At 38.8% G+C, this 23,744-nt stretch overlaps 1 protein-coding gene across 3 annotated transcripts in view; it reads right to left on the bottom strand.

The window, feature by feature from the left end:
- Positions 1 to 23,744, bottom strand: part of LOC149167672 (Phototropic-responsive NPH3 family protein) — a 93,422-nt gene that overhangs the window by 13,582 nt on the left and 56,096 nt on the right. Inside the window, exon 4 of one of the 3 annotated variants that reach the window (XM_089433079.1) lies at positions 7,929 to 8,313. The exons of the other annotated variants lie outside the window; for them this stretch is intronic. Coding sequence (XP_089289205.1) covers positions 8,308 to 8,313 — 6 coding nt within the window. The 3' untranslated portion in view covers positions 7,929 to 8,307. Of the gene's footprint in view, positions 1 to 7,928; positions 8,314 to 23,744 lie in introns of those variants that run through there. 3 annotated transcript variants of the gene reach the window in all.

Here is a 23,744-nt window from a genome sequence, read left to right as displayed (position 1 = left end):
CAAGAAGCACTTGTGATGCAAGTATTGTGAGTCCTTTACTTTTGCAACAATTTATTTTTCTTGTACTTGGAATATTGTTCATTGGTGCAATTCTATTTCATGTTATTGCTTTGATGATCATTATGCTCATGAGTAATTGATGTATCTTGTTATTTGGGGCATTCACTTCCAAAGTACTATTTCCTTTATAGTTGCAATTGATGTTCATATGCTTATCTTGGTCTAACATTTGAATTGTCTATCATTTGTATCTTGATTTCATTTTGAGCAAGCTATTGTTATTTACTTGAAGGCACTAGTCTACATTTTGAATCTATATTTCAAGTTTGCTTGTTTATTCATATGCTTGCTTATTTCTTGGAAACAAGTTATTTTTTGACAAGTAATCCAAATTAACACTAACTTAATCTCCTAGAAACTCCCATCATATAACTTTTCATTTAGGGACCACCCCCCTTAGCTAACCTAGGAGATAGCTTAGACGGAGAGAGTTGGGAATAGGTGACAGCCCCAACTCTTTGTCCTTGCCACCAACCACAACTTGTAGGGTTAAAGGCTTTTCTCACTAACTATTAGGTGTGCGTGACAGGCGGCAAGCGTAACACAACCCTCAGCAGAATGGGGTTGCAGAAAGGAAAAACAGAGCTATAGTTGGAGCGGCTAAGGCCATGCTCCATGATCAAGATTTGCCATGGCTTTTGTGGGAAGAGGCCTACAACACTATTGTATACCTGCAGAATAGAAGCCCACACAAGGTGTTCACGAGGAAGAAACCAGATTTGGGGCACATTCGCATCTTCGGATGCCTTATGTATTGTCATGTTCCTGAGGAGAAGAGGACCAAGTTGGAACCAACTGTAGAGAAGGGTATCCTTGTAGGATACAGTGAGACATCAAAGGCCTATCGAGTTTACATTCCTGCCCTCAAGAAGATCGTTATAGGTAAGGATGTGAAGTTCAAAGAGGAGAGGGTTCTTCGAAAGTCTAACGACTTAATGGGGGTTTAGGAGGACCAGACATCCAAGGCGGAGGCGGCACAAATTCCTCGAGTACATTACACAAGTTGGAGAGAAGAGCAGGGAGGACGAGTAGGTTGATCAGGAGGAGGAACAGAGGATTCCTCAACCTCATACTCCTATCATAGAGAGGAAGAGAAACAGGTGGGCTGAGCAAACACTCAGAGAGGCCCAGGCATTATTCAATCAGACAGAGTAAAGATCCTAAGCGCTATTATGGGTATATGGCACTTATAAGTGAACTAATTGAGGCAGAGGCTTCCAACTTTCAAGAAGCGTCCAAGCATCAAGTATGGATAGATGCCATGGTGGAGGAGTATTCTTCCATCATAAAGAATAACGTTTGGGAGGTAGTGCAACGACCAGAAGTCAAGTCAGTGGTGGGCTTGAGATGCTTGTATAAGATCAAGCATACTACATGTTGACCATATACATGTCCACAGTTCCAAGAAGCAAAGTACAAAGCAGTGAAAAAAAAAATTCAAGACCATTATCATCATTCAGCTTCAATTTCGTCATTGTAATCCCAAATTTTGCAAAAAATTATTGTAAATGATTCTAGTATGACTATTAAACCATGTAATAACACCTAAGTAAGCATATTATTCTTCTCAAAGGGTTTCATCCTAGGGATCTTTTTAACCTCCCCAAATTATGTGTGTTTGTAAACACGGATATGTTGGAATTTCTAAGTCTAACCTGTTAGAAATTCTTCCTGTATTATCTGGTTTATTTCACCTACTTGTTTAATTACTTAACAAGTTATTTACCATGTAAATATTGAAAATAAACACAAGTACAGTATCAACATCTACAGATCATCAACTCAAAGAAAACAAGCACACAAGTGACACCATTATTTTTGGACCAATGTCCCCGGAAAAACCCAATGCAAGAAAACCGATGCAGCTATTCCGAGGGTTATATTATTATGCAGTTTATCTGAGTACAACTAGGTGCCTAAACCGGCTCACCTGACAAAGAAAAATATACGGTAGCAATACCTCTATATCCGAAAACAGGTATTCAGAAAACTTGTCCCACGAAACCCTCTCCGACACAACTGAAGCTCAGCGCTGGCCCTTTTGGCCTCTGCATCAACCTCCTGTTGCCCTGCATCAGCCCCAGGACTCTCTGCGTCAGCTCTCTGAGGTACTACACAGCCTCTGCGTCACTCCCTCTGCCCTCTGCGTGGATGACGCAATCTCTCTCGGCTCTGTGCTGCCTCTGCTAGGCTCTGCGTAGCCTGAACTGACTGTTGCTCTGGCTCTCTCCGCTTATGTGCTGGTCTCCCAGTATTGTCCCTGCCTCTCTGCCTCGTACTCACTGCCCCTCGCTGTTGATCATTGATTCACTTTTGCTTAGCAACCCCGCTCTAGAAAAATGAATGATTGATCACTCTAGTGTGTTCTCCAACTAAACCTCAAGTCTCTTCTTATACTTTTCTCGTTGGTCCATCAACGGTCGAGATTAAATCTCTAATCAACAGCTAAGATTAGGTTTGGCTTGATCCATGACTTTTGGAACCTTCTAACCCAGTTTTGTATTAATACCCATTAATATTTTATTTTTCCTAAGTTTAGACTTAGGAACTCCATTAAAAATACTAATTATTTTAATATCTCCCAAACCGGTTAGAATCTTCCCAAACCATCTCTGGGTCTTGGAGATCTCATATGCTTTAGCCTCTCCACCAATTTTCATGGCTAGAGAACATCTGATGCTACCCCAAATCAACAGGATAATAGGCAGAATTTTTCTTCCAAATATACCCCAAAGCTAGGGTGAAATCCATTTGGCAAGGTCTTAGGTGAGTCCTAGAGTTCGTCGAGTCTATGTATTTTTTATACTAGACCATGGCTCTTGTTGCAGAATTTGGTGGAGTCTCAAGGGTATGTGTCAATGTGTATTTCCCCTTCTAAGGGTTAACATTGTAATATTTTGATGTAAAAGTGTGTCTAGGAATGGTTTAGTGCATGGTTACTCATATTTAGACACCATGGATAAATTATTTTTTAAATCCACTTAGAGGGTGGAAAAAATATTTATTCCCCTCTTGAGTCTTTTAATTAATTTTTCTGGCAAAAATAAAAAAATTAATTAAATTTGAGTCAAAAAAATAATTTGAGAGAAATTAAATTCTCTCCGAGTGGAAAATCATCGAAAATTCGTGGGTCCAGAAGGAATAAAAAATTTAGGGTCATCCACCAAGGAAAAAAATCAATTTTAAGAGAAATTGACCTTTGGACCTTGGTGGTCAAGTCAAAATGAATTTTTTGAGGATAAAAGTCCAAAATATTATTTTTTGGACTAAGAAAAAAGGGGTTTTAAGATAAATTCGTTTTTTTCTCAAAATAAAAAATAAAATTCAAATGACAGAGGAGATCGAGTTATTTCAAAAGAAGATCAATGGATGAGATTATTTTTTATGACAATCAACCCAACTAGCTATTATTTCCACTTGGAGGAGTTTTCTCCCAAATTTTTCTATATAAGGATGTTATCAGGCTCCTCATTGTAACTTTAAAACTTCAACTGGAACATTGTTGAAAATCTTTTTTACTGAGCAAGGCTCTACTGGATTTTGTATTTTGTAATAAAAGCATAAGACTTTAGGGTTCAACTCATGGTGTCTCTCATTTGTTGATCTGTGGTATGTGTTGGGTGATCTAAATTTATATGCTTTGAGTTTTTATATTGCATGATTATTATTTCAATTGCAAGTAGTAGGAACATCTATTAGCATAGGTATCTTGCTTTAGGTGTTGGGCTAGAGGAAGCACCCTGGGTCTAGGGGATTTGGCAGGTGTCTCCAGACTTCCAGATCCCTTGTGTTAATCAAACCCCTTTTGATCTACTATCTATTTTTTGAAGTGCACTGAGCTACAAGTTGCTTCAGCGCTTGGAAACCCCAAGTTCACAAATTGTGAGGAGATAACACTTCGTTTGGCTTCAAGTCTTAATCTAAAGAATATTTGATGCAGGAGGGTTTTGCCAAAATTTAAAATTTATTCAAATTCTCTCATTTATTTACTTGTGCTACAAAGATTAATATGCTAACAAAAGCAATTTTATTTTTGTTAAATATTGTATATATCTGTGAATAATTTTTCAAATCTAACCCTTGTATTTTAATACTAACCCATTATTTCTATTTTGTATAGTATTGGGGTTTTGGGCTTTTATTTAAATTTTTCATATATATTGGGCATTTGGGCTTTCTATTTCTCATTTGTGTAGGTGATAGCTCAAGGGTTTGAACTAGAAATCAAATTTTGGAAGGCCCTAGCCTCACCTAGCCTAAATGGCTAGGGTTTTAGGGGTTTCTAGGCCTCTTGAGAAGTCGTCCATCCCAAGGAAGGAAGGTTGTGGCTTCTGGAGGTGAATTTCATCACTTTTCAGGGTTATTTTTGCTGTTGTACGGGTGTCGTGAGGGTTTTTTAGCCTCCTGGAGGTTGACCGCAGGCCTTAGAGGCCTTGTTCTTGTCGCCGCAACCCCTAAAGGGCCTCTTTCACTGAGCCGCAACCCTTTTAGGGCCTTTTCTCCCAAGCAACGTCCCTTTCAGAGCTTATCTTGGCAGCTGCAGCTCTAAGGAGGGCTTTTCCTCCTTGTCGCAAGCCTATTTGGCCTTAATTTCCTAGGCTGCAGACCTATTTGGCCTTCTAGCCCTAGCCACAGGCCTTGTTAGGCCTTTATCCCCTAATTGCAGTCCATTTTCACATACTTGTGGCTTTGGCATTTGTTTTTGGCACTAATACTTTGTGTTTGCAGGCTATAGTAAGTTTGGCAAGGGTTTGAATTGATTTCCATATCATTTTTTCCATTGGTCCATTGTATTTCAAGCTAACACTTGGTTTTGCAAGGATTTGAAAGAGTTTGAAGTTTCACTAGTCCATCAACTAGCCCTAGAAGCCTTAATCACTATCATAAGAGGGCTAATCCATTATTTTTCAAGGTAATAATTTGTGTTGCAAGTATTTAAAGAAGTTTGAGTCAACATTGGATGTCCATCTAGCTATCAACAAGGCCTCAAGACCTAAGGGGTTGCCTCCTCTCCTCTCTTCTCCTCACTATTTTCATGATCAGATCTGAAGTAACTTTGTAGCAGCGGTATTAATCTCATATAATCTCCAAAAACTCTAAACTATCTTCACATAGGCCTAAGAACATGTCACACTTAATATAAAAGGCTAATCAACCTATATGCTCTTGACTGGTGATGTTCTAAGTGATTTTGGAAATCTGATATAAGTGAAAAGAGCTCTGATATATGCTCATTTAAGTCTGATATATACTTGTTTCAGTGATAAGAAATCATCTTGTGAAGGCTTGAGAGCCATAAGAACTCATTTCTAACCCTTGGGAATTTAATCTCCCTTGTTCTAAGTGCATAACAAAGCGTTAAGTAGACTGCTCTTCTAGCTTTTGGTATTTTATATTGGGCTGACTACATAAGTTGTATCTTGCATTCATAACATTTTCTTGTTACCTTCTTGCTTTTCTTTGATGTCCTATATATTTGAAGATCACTGTTAGCAATCTCATTTCAAGAAATATTGTGCTCTCAAAATAAGCAGTGGTGTCATTATCTAATTGGCATAAGTAATAATCTTGGATAATTACTGTGGTGAATGTCATCATTGTCTCTTTTGTTCTCTAATTGGCATATCAAGTTTGATGAGATCTTGACATTGTGCTCATAGTACCCTTTGCTATTCTTCAATTGAGATCAATTGGTTCATTCATGAGATTTTCTATTGTTATTGGATATCTTTGAAGAGGCATTGGTTCATTTCAAAATATATTGCTTTTAAAGGGTCTTTGATTTTATGGCATCATGCCTTAAAGTTTAGGCACATTCTTTTGTCACATTGTAAGTTCAGGTTCCTCTTGCTAATTGTGTGACACAAGTGTTTGGAATCGAATAAATCTTGTTGAGGAACTCGTTTGGATTAATAAACTTCATTGAGGCATTTCACTCACATTTTGCATTTCATTCTAAGGTTAGAAGCACATTAATAAAATAAACCTCCAAGCATAAGCTTGGTTGTAAGAAGATAGGACAAACCTCTCTCATCCAACTTGCGAAGTTTAGACCTTCATTTGTGGTTAACACAGGTGACCTTGCAGTTCTCTTGTGGGCAATCCCTTGTAGGAATGGAAGCACTTGGGTGGTTAGAACCTCACGGGAGGTATCGTTAATGATGTCATAGCCTCTTTGTGGGCTTCTCTCTAGAACCTACATTTGAGACTAACTTCAAAACAATTGAGAGTAAGGACTCATTTAGATAGGGCATTTAATTAAAATTTACCAAGATCTTGCATCTCACCTAGATCTAGGACTTGCACTTCATATAGGATAGATTTGCATATTGCAGCAACTATTCATTCGGTGATTGGAATTTTAATTCACCTTGTGCAAGTAAATTGACTCCTAAGGCACAAGTACCTAACTGATAATTTCAATAAACCTACTCAAGTGGTGCTTAAATAATCATACTTGCCTTTAATCTTAACCAAATTGTTAGGCCATTCAGTTGTGTCTCCTCCACTTGTTGGTTCCCAACAAATGGTTCATCTCTTCATCCATAGGGACTACCCCCCTTAGTCTACAATTAGGCGACAACTTAAACAAAGAGGACAGAGATTAGAGTGACAGCCCTTGTCCTAAGTGTTGTTGCAATCTAGTGTACAATTCGAGCAACAACATTTTCTAGCATCGTTGCCAAGGACTAATCTTGTAGTCCTTGGTTTTTCATGACATCTCTTCACTTCGTCTTTTGACCCGACATCGTCACAACATTTTCTAGCACTGGGGTATAATCTTTTCATCCATAGTCTCACTTAACTTTTCATCCTTAGTCTCACTTATCTTTTCATCTTCATCAATCTGCACATTCTTTAGCACTTGGACTTTTGGGTTAGTTTCCTGTTTGGGTGGCGACTCCACTTATTCATCCATTCATAAGATCTTATATTAGAAGAAATCTTGGTAGCTTGGTTAACCCCGCTCCTAATCGTGAAAAGGCTCTTAGAGCTCAGTTAAACAAATTACATTCTAGTAAGCACCTATTTTTCCCGGACAGGAAGCCCTCCTTGATATCCATCTGCTTTTCCCTGACCCCGTCAGGCCAGAATGTCGCCAGACATCATGGATCTATTGACGCCTTGCAATTTTGGCAACATTCAATGTCAACCTCATGATCTTCCAGAATCCGGTTTGGATAAGATGCCTACTTTCCAAGGGAATAATGCAATCAGAGCTGAAACACATCTCAGAGCATTCACAGCCTTGGTGAGGCATACTACCAGAGTTGCCTACAAACACGAGGATATTAAGATGAAGTTGTTTGTTCTTTCTCTAGAAGAAGATGCAACGGACTGGTATTTGCATAGGCCTAATAATTCCTTTGATTCTCTACAAGCCATTATCAATGCCTTCAAAGATAAGTATGGAGATAAAAAGGAAGGGAGGTATTTTCTTAGAACCGTCAGCAACATAAAGAAAAATGAGAATGAGACCATTGATGAATTTATTAAGAAATTTAATGGCATTGTCGAGGAAATGCATCAAAATTATAAACCAACAGATAAATCTTTGCTAGAATATTATCTCGATGCATTCATGGTTGATACTAGTGTTGAAAATATCGGCATCGACAAAATATTGGCGAGGGTCCAGAAAACATCTTATCGGCAATATAGCTGAAAATATCGGAAAACATAAAAAATGCATAATATATTCATTTTTTTCATATTTTAAACATATAAAGCAATAACAACATGAAATAAACACATTGGCACATAAATATGAAGAAAGAACTCATATATACGATGTAGTGGATGTAAAATAAAAATGATACATCAAAGGCATTACCAAATCTTGTTGATCCCTAATAATTGTCCAATCAAGGACTCAAATGTGGAGAACCAATACAAAATAACATCACATATATAAAAGTATCTCATCATCATGAGTTATATGTAGCAAAACAAATAAAACTAGCAGCTATCTATCTGAGATCAGTGCCCTCTCCCTAGTAGCTATCTTTCTGTCTTTTTCATCAATTGCTTCAAGAGCTTTTTGTATAAGCTCTGCACTAGAAACCGTACAAAGCATTACATCATGTCCAGGGAGTCTAGCCAGATGGTATTTCAATCGCGTAACCCCTCTTGTCATCTTGGTCCCACACAATTTGCATGATAGATATGCCCGATTTGTCCCACCATCAGGCTCCCCATACTCCCAAAATGGGTCCAAGGCTTTTGGCATATTTGTAGTGAACTAATTCAAACCTAGGGCACCAAAAAAACAAAAATTGGCATTAAACACCCCAACAACGAAAAATAATAAGTAATAATTGCCTCATTCGAAAAAAAATATTTTTTTTACTACATTATTTGCAATGTGAATGAAAAATGGCAATATGAGGGCGCATAAGAAAGTTATAAAAAAAAAAAATGAAGCTTATTGTCCAAATATGGAGAAAACCCTTGCATTGGCTCATGGGCATGAAAATCATAGCAAATGGAAAAAAAAAACAAAGAAGCAAAATGTTGGTAGGCAAAGAGGCAAGCAAGCATAACCCTAAATCTATGAAAAAAATCATTAACATAGGGGTTTTTAAGAACATACCTATTAATGGAAGAAATGAAGTTTGTCTTACTGATCTTCAATCTTTGATCCACAACAAAAATTTAGTTGGTGGTGATAATGGTTGTTTGATCCTCAATCCCTCCTTGAAAACCACCACAAAACTCTTCCCCTTCCTTCTCCAAGACTAAGAAACCAAAATGAGCAGATAAAACTACCAAAATCGCCTTTCTAGTCACAGCCTAGCCTGCCCGGCGATATTTGATGTCGCAGCGCAATATTTTGCCGAAATATTGGTGATATTTCGAAAATATCATGATATTTTCAAGCAAGAAAATATCGCAATATTTTCTCGGCGATATTTCGGCTTGCCGAAAATATCGCGATATTTCCGAATATCGCCAATATTTCGGCGATATTATCAACACTAGTTGATACTTCTTATGAGCTAAGGCATGCTAAACCGAACGATTTAAAAGCTACTCAAACTTTAGTTGAAGAGTTGGAAAAGGATAAGAAAGCATCTGGGAAGTTTGAAATTCTTGTTTTTGAAAGAGGTCCAACTAAGGCTAAGGAAAAAGAAGTTAAGGAAGTTGAACATGATCCTATCAAGGAATTAACTCAGTTGATTAAAGATATGAAAATTGAACATGCTAGAGAAATGAATGCCATGCAAGCTAGGCTAATTCAAATGGAAAGATCTCAAGCTCAGAATATTCAGCCTAGGAATAATAATAACAGGGGTAATAATAATGCATGGCCAAAGAAGAATCCTTCAAATGAGCAAAGGCCCCCTAATCCTCTGGAATCTACCAACATTGTTGATCAGCTTGTGCCATTCTGCAGACCATGTGAGAGTTTTCATGAAGAAATCTCTTGTGCCTTTGCCAGAAGAATCCTAGATGAGGGAACAAGTGAACAAATAAACATAATTAGTCAAGAGGTTCCCTTGTCTACAGAAGAAGAAGATTGTTGTATGGAAATGATCCCTTCATCTTTCACCATCAATAATTTCAGTGATGAAAAGGATCCCATTACGCAAATATATGGAGAAAGTCGTCTCAGGAACAGATCTTAGAAATTGCTCGAAGTAAGGGATACACATATCAAAAGAAAAGTAAAGATCAAAATCAGAACAAACAATAGATTGCATCTAAAGCTTATCAGTCAGGATTGAAGATTGATTAGGTCACATGGATAAACAATGCAAAAAGCCTTGTCCCCGTCCTTGAGCTGTTAAAAATTCCATCTCAAAGAAGAGCATTTCTAAAAGCGATAAGCATATCTCAGCAGGATGGGTAGAAGACCATCATAAGGATGAAGAGATAAAGTTAAAGGATCTAAATTTTTATATTACGAATGAAGATCATCAACCTTTCTTTTTTACTTTGATGGTAAATGATCGTTTGTTGCACAATTGTATGTTAGATTCTAGAGCTTCAACCAATGTCATGACTAAGAAGGTTATGGACTAGTTGAACTTGAGAATATCTAGGCCTTATCATAATATTTGTTCCATGGATTCGAAGAAAATTGAAGTTCTTGGCATAATCAAAGACTTGCAGGTCTTTTTGGCAAACTTCCCATACAAGATTATCACTATGGACATTGTTGGTATAGATGTGCCTGATGTATGGGGAATGCTTTTATCAAGAAAGTTTGCAGCTGATCTTGGAGGATGCATCCAGTTAGATCTATTCTATGCTACTATTCCTATGGTAGAAGGTGGTATGGTCAAATTATACAAAGAAGTTGAAAGAAGGCATCATGTTGAGAACCCAAGGAGGCTTGATGAAGAGATTGAAGCGCAAGGACATCCTACAAAATACAATGTAGTTGTAATTGTTGTTTCAGCCTATCCAAGATTGTACTACATCTCATCTTGCAAGCAGAAGGAAGAAAAGAAGCAAATTGGATGAGGACATGCAGTACAACACTAAGAACCTTCATCAACCCAAAAGAATCAGGATTCAGCAAGGCACATTAGACAAGCAACCAATGGATCCACTTGTTAGCAAGTAGCTTCTCCGGATTGAGCCAGAAGGATGACGTTTGATGCCACAGGCATCTTTTATATTGTATCTCAAACCCTAATCTCTTAGATAGGTTTCATTTAAGTTATTAGATAGGATTTTATTTTTTCCATTAGATAATCTTTATTATTTTTAAGTTTCATTGTTAGAATATGATTTCTATTCCAGCAAATGGTTTCATATTTAATGTTTTGTATATGATGATTTTGATCTAGAGCGGATATCTACCTGATGTTTCTTTGTTTTCTTGGATACAGGATTCTGGATTCTCACATTCCTTCCACAAAGCAACATGTCCCCAAGTAGAGCCAGATGTTGACCATGTACATGTCAACAATTCCAAGAAGCAGAGTACAAAGCTATGGACAAAATTTTTTCAAGACCATTATCATCATTCAACTTCAATTTTGTCATTGTAATCCCAAATTTTGCAAAATTTATTGTAAATGATTCTAGTATGACTATTAAGCTATGTAATAATACCTACGTAACCCTATGATTCTTCTCAAAGGGTTTCATCCTAGGGAGTTTTCTAACCTCCCCAAATTATGTGTGTTTGTAAACACGGATAATTGGCAAAAATTTTCTCCTAGATATACCCCAAAGCTAGGGTGAAATCCATTTGGCGAGGTCTTAGGTGAGTCCTAGTGTTTATCGAATCTATGTATTTTTCATATTAGATCATGTGTCTTGTTGCAAAATTTGGTTTAGTCTCAAGGGTATGTGTCAATGTGTATTTCCCCTTCTAAGGATTGACATTGCAATATTTTGATGTAAAAGCCTGTCTAGAAATAGTTTAGTGCATGGTTACTCATATTTAGACACCATGGCTAAATTATTTTTTAGATCCACTTAGAGGGTGGAAAAATATTTATTCCCCTCTTGAGTCTTTTAATTAATTTTTCTGGAAAAAATAAAAAGAAAATAATTAGCTAGAAAATTAATTAAATTTGAGTCAAAAATTAATTTGAGAGAAATTAAATTCTCTCCAAGTGGAAAATCATCAAAAATTTGTGGGTCCAAAAGGAATTAAATTTTAAGGGTCCTCCACCAAGGAAAAAAATCAATTTTTTAAGAGAAATTGACCCTTTGGACCTTGGTGGTCAAGTCAAATTGAATTTTTTGAGGATAAAGTCCAAAATATTATTTTTGGACTAGGAAAAAAGGGGTTTTTAGAAAAATTCGATTTTTAACTCAAAATAAAAAAATACAATTCAATCGACAAAGGAGATTGAGTTATTTCAAAGGAAGATCGATGGATGAGATTATTTTAATGAGGATCAATGTTGCACGAAGTGGGGGCAAAGCGGAAGCATTTTTTGGAAGCGGGGACACGGAAGCGTCATTTTCCAAAAATCTAGGAAGCGAAGCGTCCGCAGAAGCGTCTGCTATATATATATATATATATATATATATATATATATATATATATTATATTTTTTTTGCATTTATACTCAAAACAAACATCCCAAATAGCAAATTAATTGTAGAAGACATGAAAACATGCATATTTTTGCATAAATCAAGATAGATATAACATCCATTGTACATTAATGATTAATTATTCGAGCATCAACCATTTAGATGCATCAACCATCTAGAATCTAGATTCTTCTCCTCTTGTCTAGCCTTTGCCTCTACCTCGATTGTCTAGGGATATTAGTCAACATTGCCCAATTTTGATCAAACTACCTAATTCAAGACTTAAAATATGGTAGAAAAAGCTTAACATGCTTGATCGATGATTTTGACTTGATTGAAAGGTAATTTTTTGCTAAGGGCGTGCCGCGTGACAAAGGAGTTCAACAATTAACACCACCAACACTAGGGTACATATAGGGCTTGGTGCTCTTGATTAAATGCTAATCGCATACCTTCATACTTGATATAATCTAATGAAATGCCACAATCCCATTGATCCTGAATTCCTGAAAACTGTTAAGTCTGCTGAATTTTGAATAGGATATGAAATTCTATTTTCTCCATATGAAGTCCAATGAGGCTAGAACCACTCTCAAACATCCTGATTCATTTCATGGTAATGTTAAAAATTTAAGTAAAAGGATGAAAATGAAAAATAAAGGAGAATGTCACTTTTACTTTAAGAATTTAACATTACCATGAGGGAGCATCTGCTATATTTATATTTTTTTTTGCCTTCATTCGTCACCCTAACCTAAGGTGGACCCACCCCCAACAAGCAAACTCACCTAAAATTAAAAAAAAAAAAAAAAAATAAAAAAAAAAACGATTTTCTAAACGCTTTTCTAGAAGCTTTTCCGGAAGCATACGGAAGCGTACGGGAAACGTACGCTTCCTCCTCGGAAGCGCCACACTTACGACGCCCGAAGCGCCGTACGAAGCACGCTTCGGCGCTTCCGTAGCACGCCTCCGAATTTCCAGGAAGCGGCAAAAAATTCGGAAGCGGCGCTTCCAGCTTCCTAGGTGCTTCTGTAGGGGACGCGCTTCAGGGCTTGGAACCGTGGGGGGGGGGGGGGGGGGGGCGCACTTCGTGCAACATTGATGAGGATCAACCCAGCTAGCCATTATCTCCACTTGGAGGGGTTTTCTCCCAATTTTTTCTATATAAGGATGTTATTAGGCTCCTCATTGTAACTTCAGAACTGGAACATTGTTGAAAATCTTCTGTACTAAGTAAGGATCTGCTAGATTTTGTAAGAAAAGCATAAGACTTTGGGGTTCAATTCATGGTGTCTCTCATTCGCTGATCTGTGGTATGTGCTGGATGATTTAATTTTATATGCATTGAGCTAGTATATTGCATGATTATTATTTCAATTTCCAGTAGTAGGAGCATCTACTAGCATAGGTATCTTACTTTAGGTGTAGCACTCTAGGTCTACTGGATCTAGCGAGTATCTCCAGTTTTCTAGATCCCTTGGGTTAATCAAACCCCTTTTGATCTAATATCTATTTTTCGAAGTGCATTGAGCTATAGGTTGCTCCAGCGCTTGGAAACCCCAAGTTCATAGACTGTGAGGGGATAACACTTCGTTTGGCTTCAAATCTTTATCTAAAGAATATTTGAAGCGGGAAGGTTTTGAGAAATTTAAAATTTATTCAAATTCTCTCATTTATTTACTTGTGTTTCAAAGATTAATATGATAATAAGAGTAATTTTATTTTTGTAAAATATTGTAAATATCTGTGAATAAATTTTCAAATCAAACTCTTGTATTTTAATACTAACCCATTATTTCTATTTTATATAGTATTGGGGTTTTGGGATTTTATTGAATTTTTCGTATATATTGGGCATTTGGGCTTTCTATTTCTCATTTGTGCAAGTGATAGCTCAAGGGTTCTAAGCAAAATCAAATTTTGGAAGGCCCTGGCCTCACCTAGCCTAAACGGCTAGGGTCTCAAGGGTTTCTAGGCCTCTTGAGAAGTCATCCATCCCAAGGAAGGAAGGTCTCAAATTTTGGAGGTGAATTTCATCAATTTTTTGAGGTTATTTTTGTTGTTGTAGGGGTGTCATGAGGGCTTTTTAGCCTCCTGGAGGTTGGTCGCAGGCCTTAGAGGCCTTGTTCTTGTGGCCGCAAACACTAAGGGGCGTCCTTCCCTTAACCGCAACCCTTTTAGGGCCTTTTCTGCCTAGCAGCAGCCCTTTAAGGGCTTATCTTGGCAGCCACAGCAGTAAGGAGGGCTTTTCCTCCTTGTCGCGGGCTTATTTGGCCTTCTAGCCATAGCCGCATGATCCGGATTTAAATAGGAACGCAACAAATTACAGATATAACCATAAATACAGAGATGCAGCAGAAATAACACTTCATTTCATTAATATCAAACACTGAAGTATGCTTACAAACAAAATGGAAATAAGACTAGCTCGGTCGATGGTAGCTTATCTCTGAGAAGAGATGCGGTGGCTACATGCCTCTGAACTGAGTTACAATGAGGTTGAAGGGCCTTTTCATTATTGAACAATAGGATAAAACCCTAAACAACCAAAACCCTAGCCCGAGGAGATGTCACACCAAGATTTTATGGGCCCCATTGGGGTTAGTTGGGCAGCCAACTTCCCGGGGTCATAACTTGATCATATTATCTTCGTTTGACGCATATGATACCTCGTTGGAAAGATCTCTTAGGTCACCCCGCCTTGGCTTTGTTCTTTATTGTTTGGATTCGCAAATCCAAAGTCTTGCTTCTTTTGTTTAAACTTTTGCTCGATCTTGACAGCGTATCGATACGTCATGCCAAGCGAGGAGATGTCCAGGAACTCCATTTTGTCCTGGATGTCCCTATGTAGGCAGCCGCAGTATTTGAGTACCAAATGCCACTCAGAATCCTTGATACCCAACTCTGTGCGAAGGGTATGAAAAATATTGGTAAACTCTGGCACATCTTGGTCCCTTCCCTGCCGCAGCGTGGTCCACTTTATGTATCTATCCTCATAGCTTTCGACAGGGTAGTACTGCTCCTTGATGGCATCCCGGAATGAATTCCAAGAGGGTGCAGCTGAAAACAGTGAGGCCGTACTTTCATCCTTATGTTCGCAGTACGATTCCCACCAGTTGTTGACGTGGGGGGCGACTTTGAGAAGTGCAAAACTGATCTTTTCCTGGTTGGATAAATCATGAACAGAAAAAATCCTTCTAGCAGATCTAACCATTTATCTACAGCATCCGCATCTATCTGACCCTCAAATATGGGAATGTCAAAGTTAACTTGTACCTTAAAGGGTGTGGCGCTTCCAGAGTAGCTGCTGGAAGTAGATGCGTCGCCCCTGGGTAGCCGCTGAAGGATCTGAGCAAAGTTTTCCATCATCGCATTCCTTTGTCGCTCGAGGGCTTCTTCGAGCAAGATTTTGATTGGATCTCCTGCCCCCTCATCTTTATTTTCATCCGCCATGAGAGGCCATTAGATTTGCGAGGCTGGTCTTGCAAAGGTTCGATCAGTTCAAGCTTTAACTCCTTATATCTCGACCACGTTGGGGACATGCAAAGAAAAACAGAGAAAGAGCAAATCGCTTTGATACCGTTGATCCGGATTTAAACAGGAACGCAACAAATTACAAATATAACCATAAATACAGAGATGCAGCAGAAATAACACTTCATTTCATTAATATCAAACACTGAAGTATGTTTACAAACAAAATGGAAATAAGACTAGATTGAGCAATGGTAGGTTATCTCTGAGAAGATATGTGGTGGCTACATGCCTCTGAACTGAGTTACAATGAGGCTCAAGGGCCTTTTTATTATTGAACAATAAGAGAAATCCTTAAACAACCAAAACCCTAACCTGAGGAGATGTAACACCAAGAGTTCATGGGCCCCGTTGGGTTTAGTTGGGCAGCCAACTTCCCGGGGTCGTAACTTGGTCATATTATCTTCGTTTGATGCGTATGATACCTCGTTGGAAAGATCTCTCCGAGGAATACAATTGTTGACGTGATTTCCATAACAATTGCCGAAGCAATTTTGCCAAAAAAACGTCGTTTAGGGCCTCAAAACGGCTCCGGAATTTTAGGACTCGAAAAAACTGCCAAAAATAGTAAAATGTGCTACAATTAAGGAAACAGATGAAACTGACTGGGGGGTCTAGGTGGAATAGGCGGTGGCCACCAATATCCACCTGGATCACCCCAGGCCTTTATCTCTTAATTGCAATCCATTTTTGGCATACTTGTGGCTTTGGCATTAGTTTTTGGCACTAATACTGTGTTTGCAGCAATGTTGCAAGAAGCGGGGACGAAACGAGGATGTTTTCTGGAAGCGTCATTTTCCAAAAGTCTAGGAAGTGAAGCATCTCGGAAGCGTCTACTATATATATATATATTTGCATTTATACTCAAAACAAACATCCCAAATATAAAATTAGTTGTAGAAGACATGAAAACATGCATATTTTTACATAATCAAGATAGATATGGCATCCATGATTCCATTGTACATCAATGATTAATTATTCAAGCATCAACCATCTATATTATAGTGATTACAAACATAAATCAAATTTTTAAGCATATTATAAAACATAAAACATTTAAGCATATTATAAAACATAAAACATAGAGCATATTATGATTTATCTAGCAAGTGAGCAACTGTCAACATTTTTCATGTCCAAAATTCAAATAATAATGATTACAAAATAGGTCCCTTGGTCACCGCCAAGACAAAAAGGTTCAAATTCACAACAAGCCTACTAGTCTAATAATTAATCTATGACAAAAGTAGTAAATTGTGAATATATCTACTAATCTCGTCCTTCCACCACAAAGAGAACGTGGCAGTGGGTCTCCACATGGTGGCAATGAAGAATATGGTTCCTGTGGAAGTTGTGGCATTGAAACTAATGAAGATGAACCCCCTGCTATTGGTGTTGAACCATGGAACCTGGGAACCAAGGGACCAGATGGGGGTAGCATCTCAACTCGATCATCATCATCCTGGAATCGCTCAAAAAATTGAAAATTCATACCAAAAAAAACCACTAGTTAACAAAAAAAATAAAAAACAAGAATTAGAGAAATGCTTTATAAGCAAAATTCATACCACAATGGATATACCTGGACAAGAGCATCCTCTAATTGCTCTAATCGCAACACTCCATCCTCCAAATTGGGCTCCTCTGGATTCCTATCCCAAACCTTAAGGTCTTTATTAGTCTTTGCATCATCACAATAATGGGACAACAATCGCAAGTTGTAATGAACATAAACCAAGCTCTCTGCCCGGTCTAAACTCAACCTGTTCCTTTTAACACTATGGATGAAAGAATAAGAGCTCCAACCTCCAACACCTCTCTACAGAAGAAGTGTTTACCAACTGTGATAGCACCCATAATGCCAAACTCTGTAGAAGTGGAATAGCACCTCCACGCATGTTCCACCACTCAAGAGAAGAAAAAGTCTCTCGATCTCTAATTGCATGCATGCTCCTAAATGGACCAGTGCTAAGCATATAGTTGCTCAATTGTCTCCGTACGAAATGCGGATCGGAAAAAACCGAAACGCGGATTGGGCCGTACAGTTCCGAAATGGCTGGAACCGTATTTTTCAACCCGATCTGTGTTTCGGTTTTTCCGAAACACGTTTCGGAGAGCAGATCACCCATGGATCCATACGAATCGCAGATCGGGCTTTTGATCCGGGGGGGTGACGTTTCCTGCAACACTGGTTTGCAATCTTATGGTAAGTTTGGCAAGGGTTTGAATTGATTTCCATATCATTTTTGCCATTGATCCATTATATTTCAAGCTAACACTTGGTTTTGCTAGGATTTGAAAGGGTTTGAAATTTCACTAGTCCATCAACTAGCCCTAGAAGCCCTAATCATTGTCATAAGAGGGTTGATCCATTATTTTTTAAGGTAATAATTTGTGTTCAAGGTGTTTGAAGAAGTTTGAGTCAACGGAAGTCCATCTAGCTATCATACAAGTCCTCAAGGCCTAAGGGTTTGCCTCCTCTTCCCTCTTCTCCTCACTATTTTCATGATCAGATCTGAAGTAACTTTGTAGCAGCAAATATTAATCTCGTATAATCATCTTTAAAAGCTCTAAAATATCTTCACATCAGCCTAAGAACATTTTGCACTTAACATAAAAGGGTAATCAACCTATATGCTCTTGATTGGTGATGTTCCAAGTGATCTTGGAAATCTGATATAAGTGAAAAGAGCTCTGATATATGCTCATTTAAGTCTGATATATACTTGTTTCAGTGATAAGAAATCATCTTGTGAAGGCTTGAGAGTCACAAGAACTCATTTCTAACCCTTGGGAACTTAACCTACCTTTCCCTAAGTGCATAACAAAGCATTAAGTAGACTGCTCTTGTGGCTTTTGGTATTTTATATTGGGCTGACTGCATAAGTTGCATATTGCATTCATAGCATTCTCTTGTTACCTTCTTGCTTTTCTTTGATGTCCTATATCTTTGAAGATCATTGTTAGCAATCTCATTTCAAGAAATATTGTGCTCTCATAATAAGCATTGGTGTCATTATCAAATTGGCATAAGTAATAATCTTGGATAATCATTGTGGTGAATGTCATCATTGTCTCTTTTGTTCTCTAATTGACAAATCAAGTTTGATGAGATATTGACATTGTGCTCATAGTACCCTTCGCTATTCGTCAATTGAGAGAAATTGGTTCTTTCATGAGATTTTCTATTGTTATTAGATATCTTTGAAGAGGCATTGATTCGTTTCAAACATATTGCTTTTAAAGGGTTTTTGATATTGTGGCATCATACTTTAGGCACATTCTTTTGTCACATTGTAAGTTCAGGTTCCTCTTGCTAATTGTGTCACACAAGTGTTTGGAATCGAATAAATCTTGTTGAGGAACTCATCTTGATTAATAAACTTCATTGAGGCATCTCACTCACATTTTGCATTTCATTCTAAGGTTAGAAGTGCATTAATAAAATAAACCTCCAAGCATAAGCTTGGTTGTAAGAAGATAGGACAAACCTTTCTCATCCAACTTGTGAAATTTAGACCCTCATTTGTGGTTAACATAGGTGACCTTGTAGTTTTCTTGTGAGCAATCCCTTGTAGGAATGGAGGCACTTGGGTGGTTAGAACCTCACTGGAGGTATCGTTAATGAGGCCATAGCCTCCTTGTGGGCTTCTCTCTACAACCTACATTTGAGATTTACTTCAAAACAGTTGAGATTAAGGACTCATTTAGATAGCGCATTAATTATAATTTACCAAGATCTTGCATCTCACCTAGATCTAGGGCTTGCACTTCATATAGGATAGATTTGCATATTGCAGCAATTGTTCATCTGATGACTTGGAATTTTAATTCACATTGTGCAAATAAATTGACTCCTAAGGCACTTGTATCTAACTCATAATTTCAATAAACCTACTCAAGTGGTGCTTAAATAGTCATACTTGCCTTTAATCTTAACCAAGTTGTTAGGCCATTCAGTTGTGTCTCCTCCACTCGTTGGTTCCCAACAAGTGGTTCATCACTTCACATAGGGATTGTTAGTTTTTGATGGCATCAGAACTGCTCTAGCCTTGAAAATTGGTGGAGAGGCTAAGGCACATGAGTTCTAAAGAACCCATAAACCGTTTGGTGAAATTCCACCTGGATTGTATTTTAGTAAGATAATTAATATTTTTAATGGAGTTCCTAAGTCTAAACTTAGGGAGATTAAAATATTAGTGGGTATTAATCAAAATATGGGTAAGAATGATCTAGAAGGCGTATCAAGTCATGTTTTAATCTTAGCCATTGATTAAAGACTTAATCTGGGCCGTTGAAGACTCAATGGGAAAAGTATAAAATGGAGGCTTGGGGTTCATTTGGAAACGCACACAAAGATTGAGGAAATCGATTTTCTAAGGTGAGAAGTTCTCAGGAGGAAAATCGATTGGGGAAATCTTGCAGCTGAGGAGCAGAGAGAATCTGGGAGGAGGACTTTCCAGAAAATACATAACAGAGAGGCGAAGAGAGCTTGCAGAGAGGCAGCGCAGTAGCCGGAAGAGCTGACGTTGGGCCAGACTAGGCCCACGCAGCCCTAACGCAAAGCCAAAAGGGCCAGCGCAGAGCAAAAATGTTGTCTGTCATGCAAAATCCAAAACTGTCAGAACAACCGGAACTACAGGGAACTGTCGAAACTGTCGAAACTACCAGGAACTGTCGAAACTACCAGAACAGTCGAGAGAGTTGACGCAGAGGGCAAAGAAGGTGACGCAAGGCTGACAAAGAGTCACACAGAAATCGCCGAGGTTAGTCAATCTTATGCCGGATCAGCCAGAATTCTGTTGAGTGAAGTGAGGTAAAACTCACTTAGATTTTCCGCCTGTATTTTCTCTGTAAAGGATTGCTAGATGAGCATCCTAGATTGTATTCAAATATTTACTACCAATAATAAGAATCCTCATATCTGCTGCACTGGTTTTCCCACATTGGGTTTTTCTGAGGACACTTGCCCACAAACAAGTGTATCAATGTGATTGTTCATATGCTGATGTTTCTCTTGCCGTTTAATTTTCAGTTCTAGTTTATGAAGTCAACAACTAAATTTATTTTGGTATTTACTGAAGTATTGGTAAATAACGTATCATAAATAAGTAGGAGAAATAAATCAATTATTGTAGCAAATTTTCACATGGTATCAGAGCAAGGTTCAGGCAAAATCGAAGCAATGAAAAAGGGCATGGAGAACAGTAGGGATCAGAATATTTCCGAATTAGCTTCCAAGCTGGAAGAGGAGTTTGCTTGCCTATCAAGTTCTGCATCAGCCGAGGACTGGTACATTGATAGCGGGGCTTCAGCTCATATGACTGGAGAACGAGAATATTTCTCGAGCTATCAGGAGGAACAGATGAACTTTCAAATCACAATGGGTAACAGGATGAAGTGCACCCTAGTAGGAAAAGGAACCGTTATATTCCAGACAGTAGCAGGAGATAGTCTTCGGGCCACAAATGTACTGCATGTGCCAGGTATGGGAATGAATTTGATTTTTGTCTCTCAATTACAAGATAAGGGATATGATGTATACTTCATTGGTAATAGAGTATATGTCAAGCATCCAAGGTGGAAAAAGAGGGCCTAGATTGGAACTCGAAGCAACAGATTATACAAGTTGCAACTCGAGTCTCCTATGGCACTAATAAGTAGTAATGTCGATGGAGAAAAAGAATTAAATGAGTTGTGGCATAGGAGGATGGGACACTTACATCATGGGGTGTTACGGATGCTCAAGGAAACTATTACGGGGGTTCCAGTGCTTACTACCAAGCATGATGATACATGCAAAGGTTGCATGCTAGGTAAGTACACTAAAGTAGCGTATTCCAGAAGCAACAATAGAGCTAAGTATTGATTTGTGGTAGCATCGGATGTGCTCTAGCCATAAAAATTGGTGCAGAGGCTAAGGCACATAAGATCTCCAAGACCCAAAAATCGTTTGGGGAAATTCCACCCAGATGGAGAGATATTAAAATAATTAATATTTTTAATGGGGTTCCTAAGTCTAAACTTAGGAAAATTAAAATATTAATGTGTATTAATATAAAATGGGTGAGAAAGTTCTAAATGACGAGGATCAAGCCAAATCTAATCTTAGCTGTTGATTAGGGACTTAATCTCAGTCATTGAATCATCAACAGGAAAAAGTATAAGAGGAGGCTTGAGGGTCAGTTGGAGATACACCAAGTTGATCAAGAATTCGATTTTCTGGGGCAGGGTTTGCTGAGAAATCGAGTTAGTGATCTGTTGCAGCGAGGGGCAGTTCAGCAGAAGGTCGAGAATACATATCAGAGAGGCAGAGAAAGTGTTGGAGAGACAGCGCAGAGCCTTGGAAGGCTGACGCAGAGGCTGAGTGGGCCAGCACAGAAGACGCAAAGGGCCAAGAGGCTAACGTAGAAGGCCAAGAGGCTGACGCAGAGGCAGTAGAGGCTGCGCAGAGGCTAGCAGAGCTGACGCTGGGTTGAAGAGGCAACGCAGAGGCTAGAAGAGATGATGCTGGGTTGAAGAGGCAGCGCAGAGGCTCGCAGAGATGACGCTGCACTGAACAGACAACGCTGAGTGATTTTCGTGGGGAAGATTGGGAGCTGAGAGGCAAACACAGAGCAAAAAAGGGTGACGCAGTCCCTGGAGGGTGACGCAGTTCCAGAGAGAAGCTTGGATCAACTTTCGTTGTCCAGCTAAGGAACTGTCAAAATTGTTGTGGGATCAATCATCCGGTTGTTGATCAGCCAAAATATCTGTCTCCGAGGAGAGGTACTTCTGCCAAGGAAATTCTCTGAAGGGTGAGCCATTTCTGGCACCCTAGTTGTATTCAAAAACTACATAATAATAAAATCCTCATATATGTTGCACCGGTTTTCCTGCATTGGGTTTTTCTGGGGACGTTTGTCCAAAAATAACGGTGTCCCTTGTGTGATTGTCTCAGTTATTTCAGTTGTTGATCTGTATATGTGTTAAGGCTACATTTGTGTTTATTTCGATATTTATATTTATAAATAACTTGTTAATGGAAAGAACAAGTAGGAGATAATAAACCAGATAATGCAGTAGGGATTTCTGATGTGTCAGACTTAGAAATTTCAACATGGTATCAGAGCGTTGTAGATCACAGGACGACTAAAGGCACCAGCAGAAATCTGAAATTTGCAACAGTAGCAGCTGTCCCAAGAGACAACGTTCTTCCAGAGCAGAAGCAACAAGAGAGGAAGTGACACAGAGCCTCTGTCATCATTTCGAGCCAAGAGGAGGGTTAGTGCAGAGGCAGAAAGGGGAAGATCAGACCTACGCAATGCTCGGTCATCTTTCTCAGCCAGGAAGGATCGACGCTGTGGCCAGGAGGTGCAGATTCAACAGTTGTCAGGATTGCGCAGGGCCTAAAAGGCTCAGTTTCTTCGGTTGCCGGTGCTTGGGGAGCTATGGGCATATTGTGATTTGAAGAGCTGGTAGGATGTTGTTTCTGTCGGAGCAGAACAATGTCTAAGGAGGCAGGACCAAGGTAGAGGGAGTCACTACCTTGACGGATTTCTAGCCAAGGAATCCAGATCCAAGTTGCAGTTGCAAGGAGGATTGGAGAGGAGCGGTTCAACAGTTGGTCGAAAGATTTCCAGAAGGGAAATCAGGACTTAGAGGGAGATTTCCAAGAGGGGAGTCGAAACTCAGAGGGAGTCTAGAAGAGGAGCTAACATGGCAGTGAACGAACTAAGGGATCAGGACAGATTGGACGGGGCTTCCAACTTTGTCATCTGGAAGGCCAAGATCCTTGGCAATCCTGGATCAACATCGCATCAAGGACTATGCCTTGAAAATCGTGGCTATCCCAATTGACACAGCTGAGAACAAGAAGTATGAGGATGTAATGGCAAGGGCGAAGTGCATGATCCTAGACGGGGTCAAAGATCATGTCATACCACATATTGCTAAGAAGAACACAGCAAAGGAGATGTGAGACACCCTAACGACCTTATACCAGGGCTCTTCCATGTAGCAGAAGATGTTATTGGAGAATTACCTACAGTCATATCAGACGCTAAAGGGAGAGCAAATAGATCCATTCCTACTCAGGTTGCAGGAAATTCGCAACCAGCTTACTTCTGTGGGGTCTACACCAGATCCAGAATTTATGGTCA

The sequence above is a fragment of the Pinus tabuliformis genome, chromosome 5_1 (assembly GCF_031772625.1).
Source record: "Pinus tabuliformis cultivar Carrire ecotype Pingquan chromosome 5_1, CPIR1, whole genome shotgun sequence".
NCBI classification, from domain to species: domain Eukaryota; kingdom Viridiplantae; phylum Streptophyta; class Pinopsida; order Pinales; family Pinaceae; genus Pinus; species Pinus tabuliformis.
This window is presented reverse-complemented; position numbering and strand designations above follow the sequence as displayed.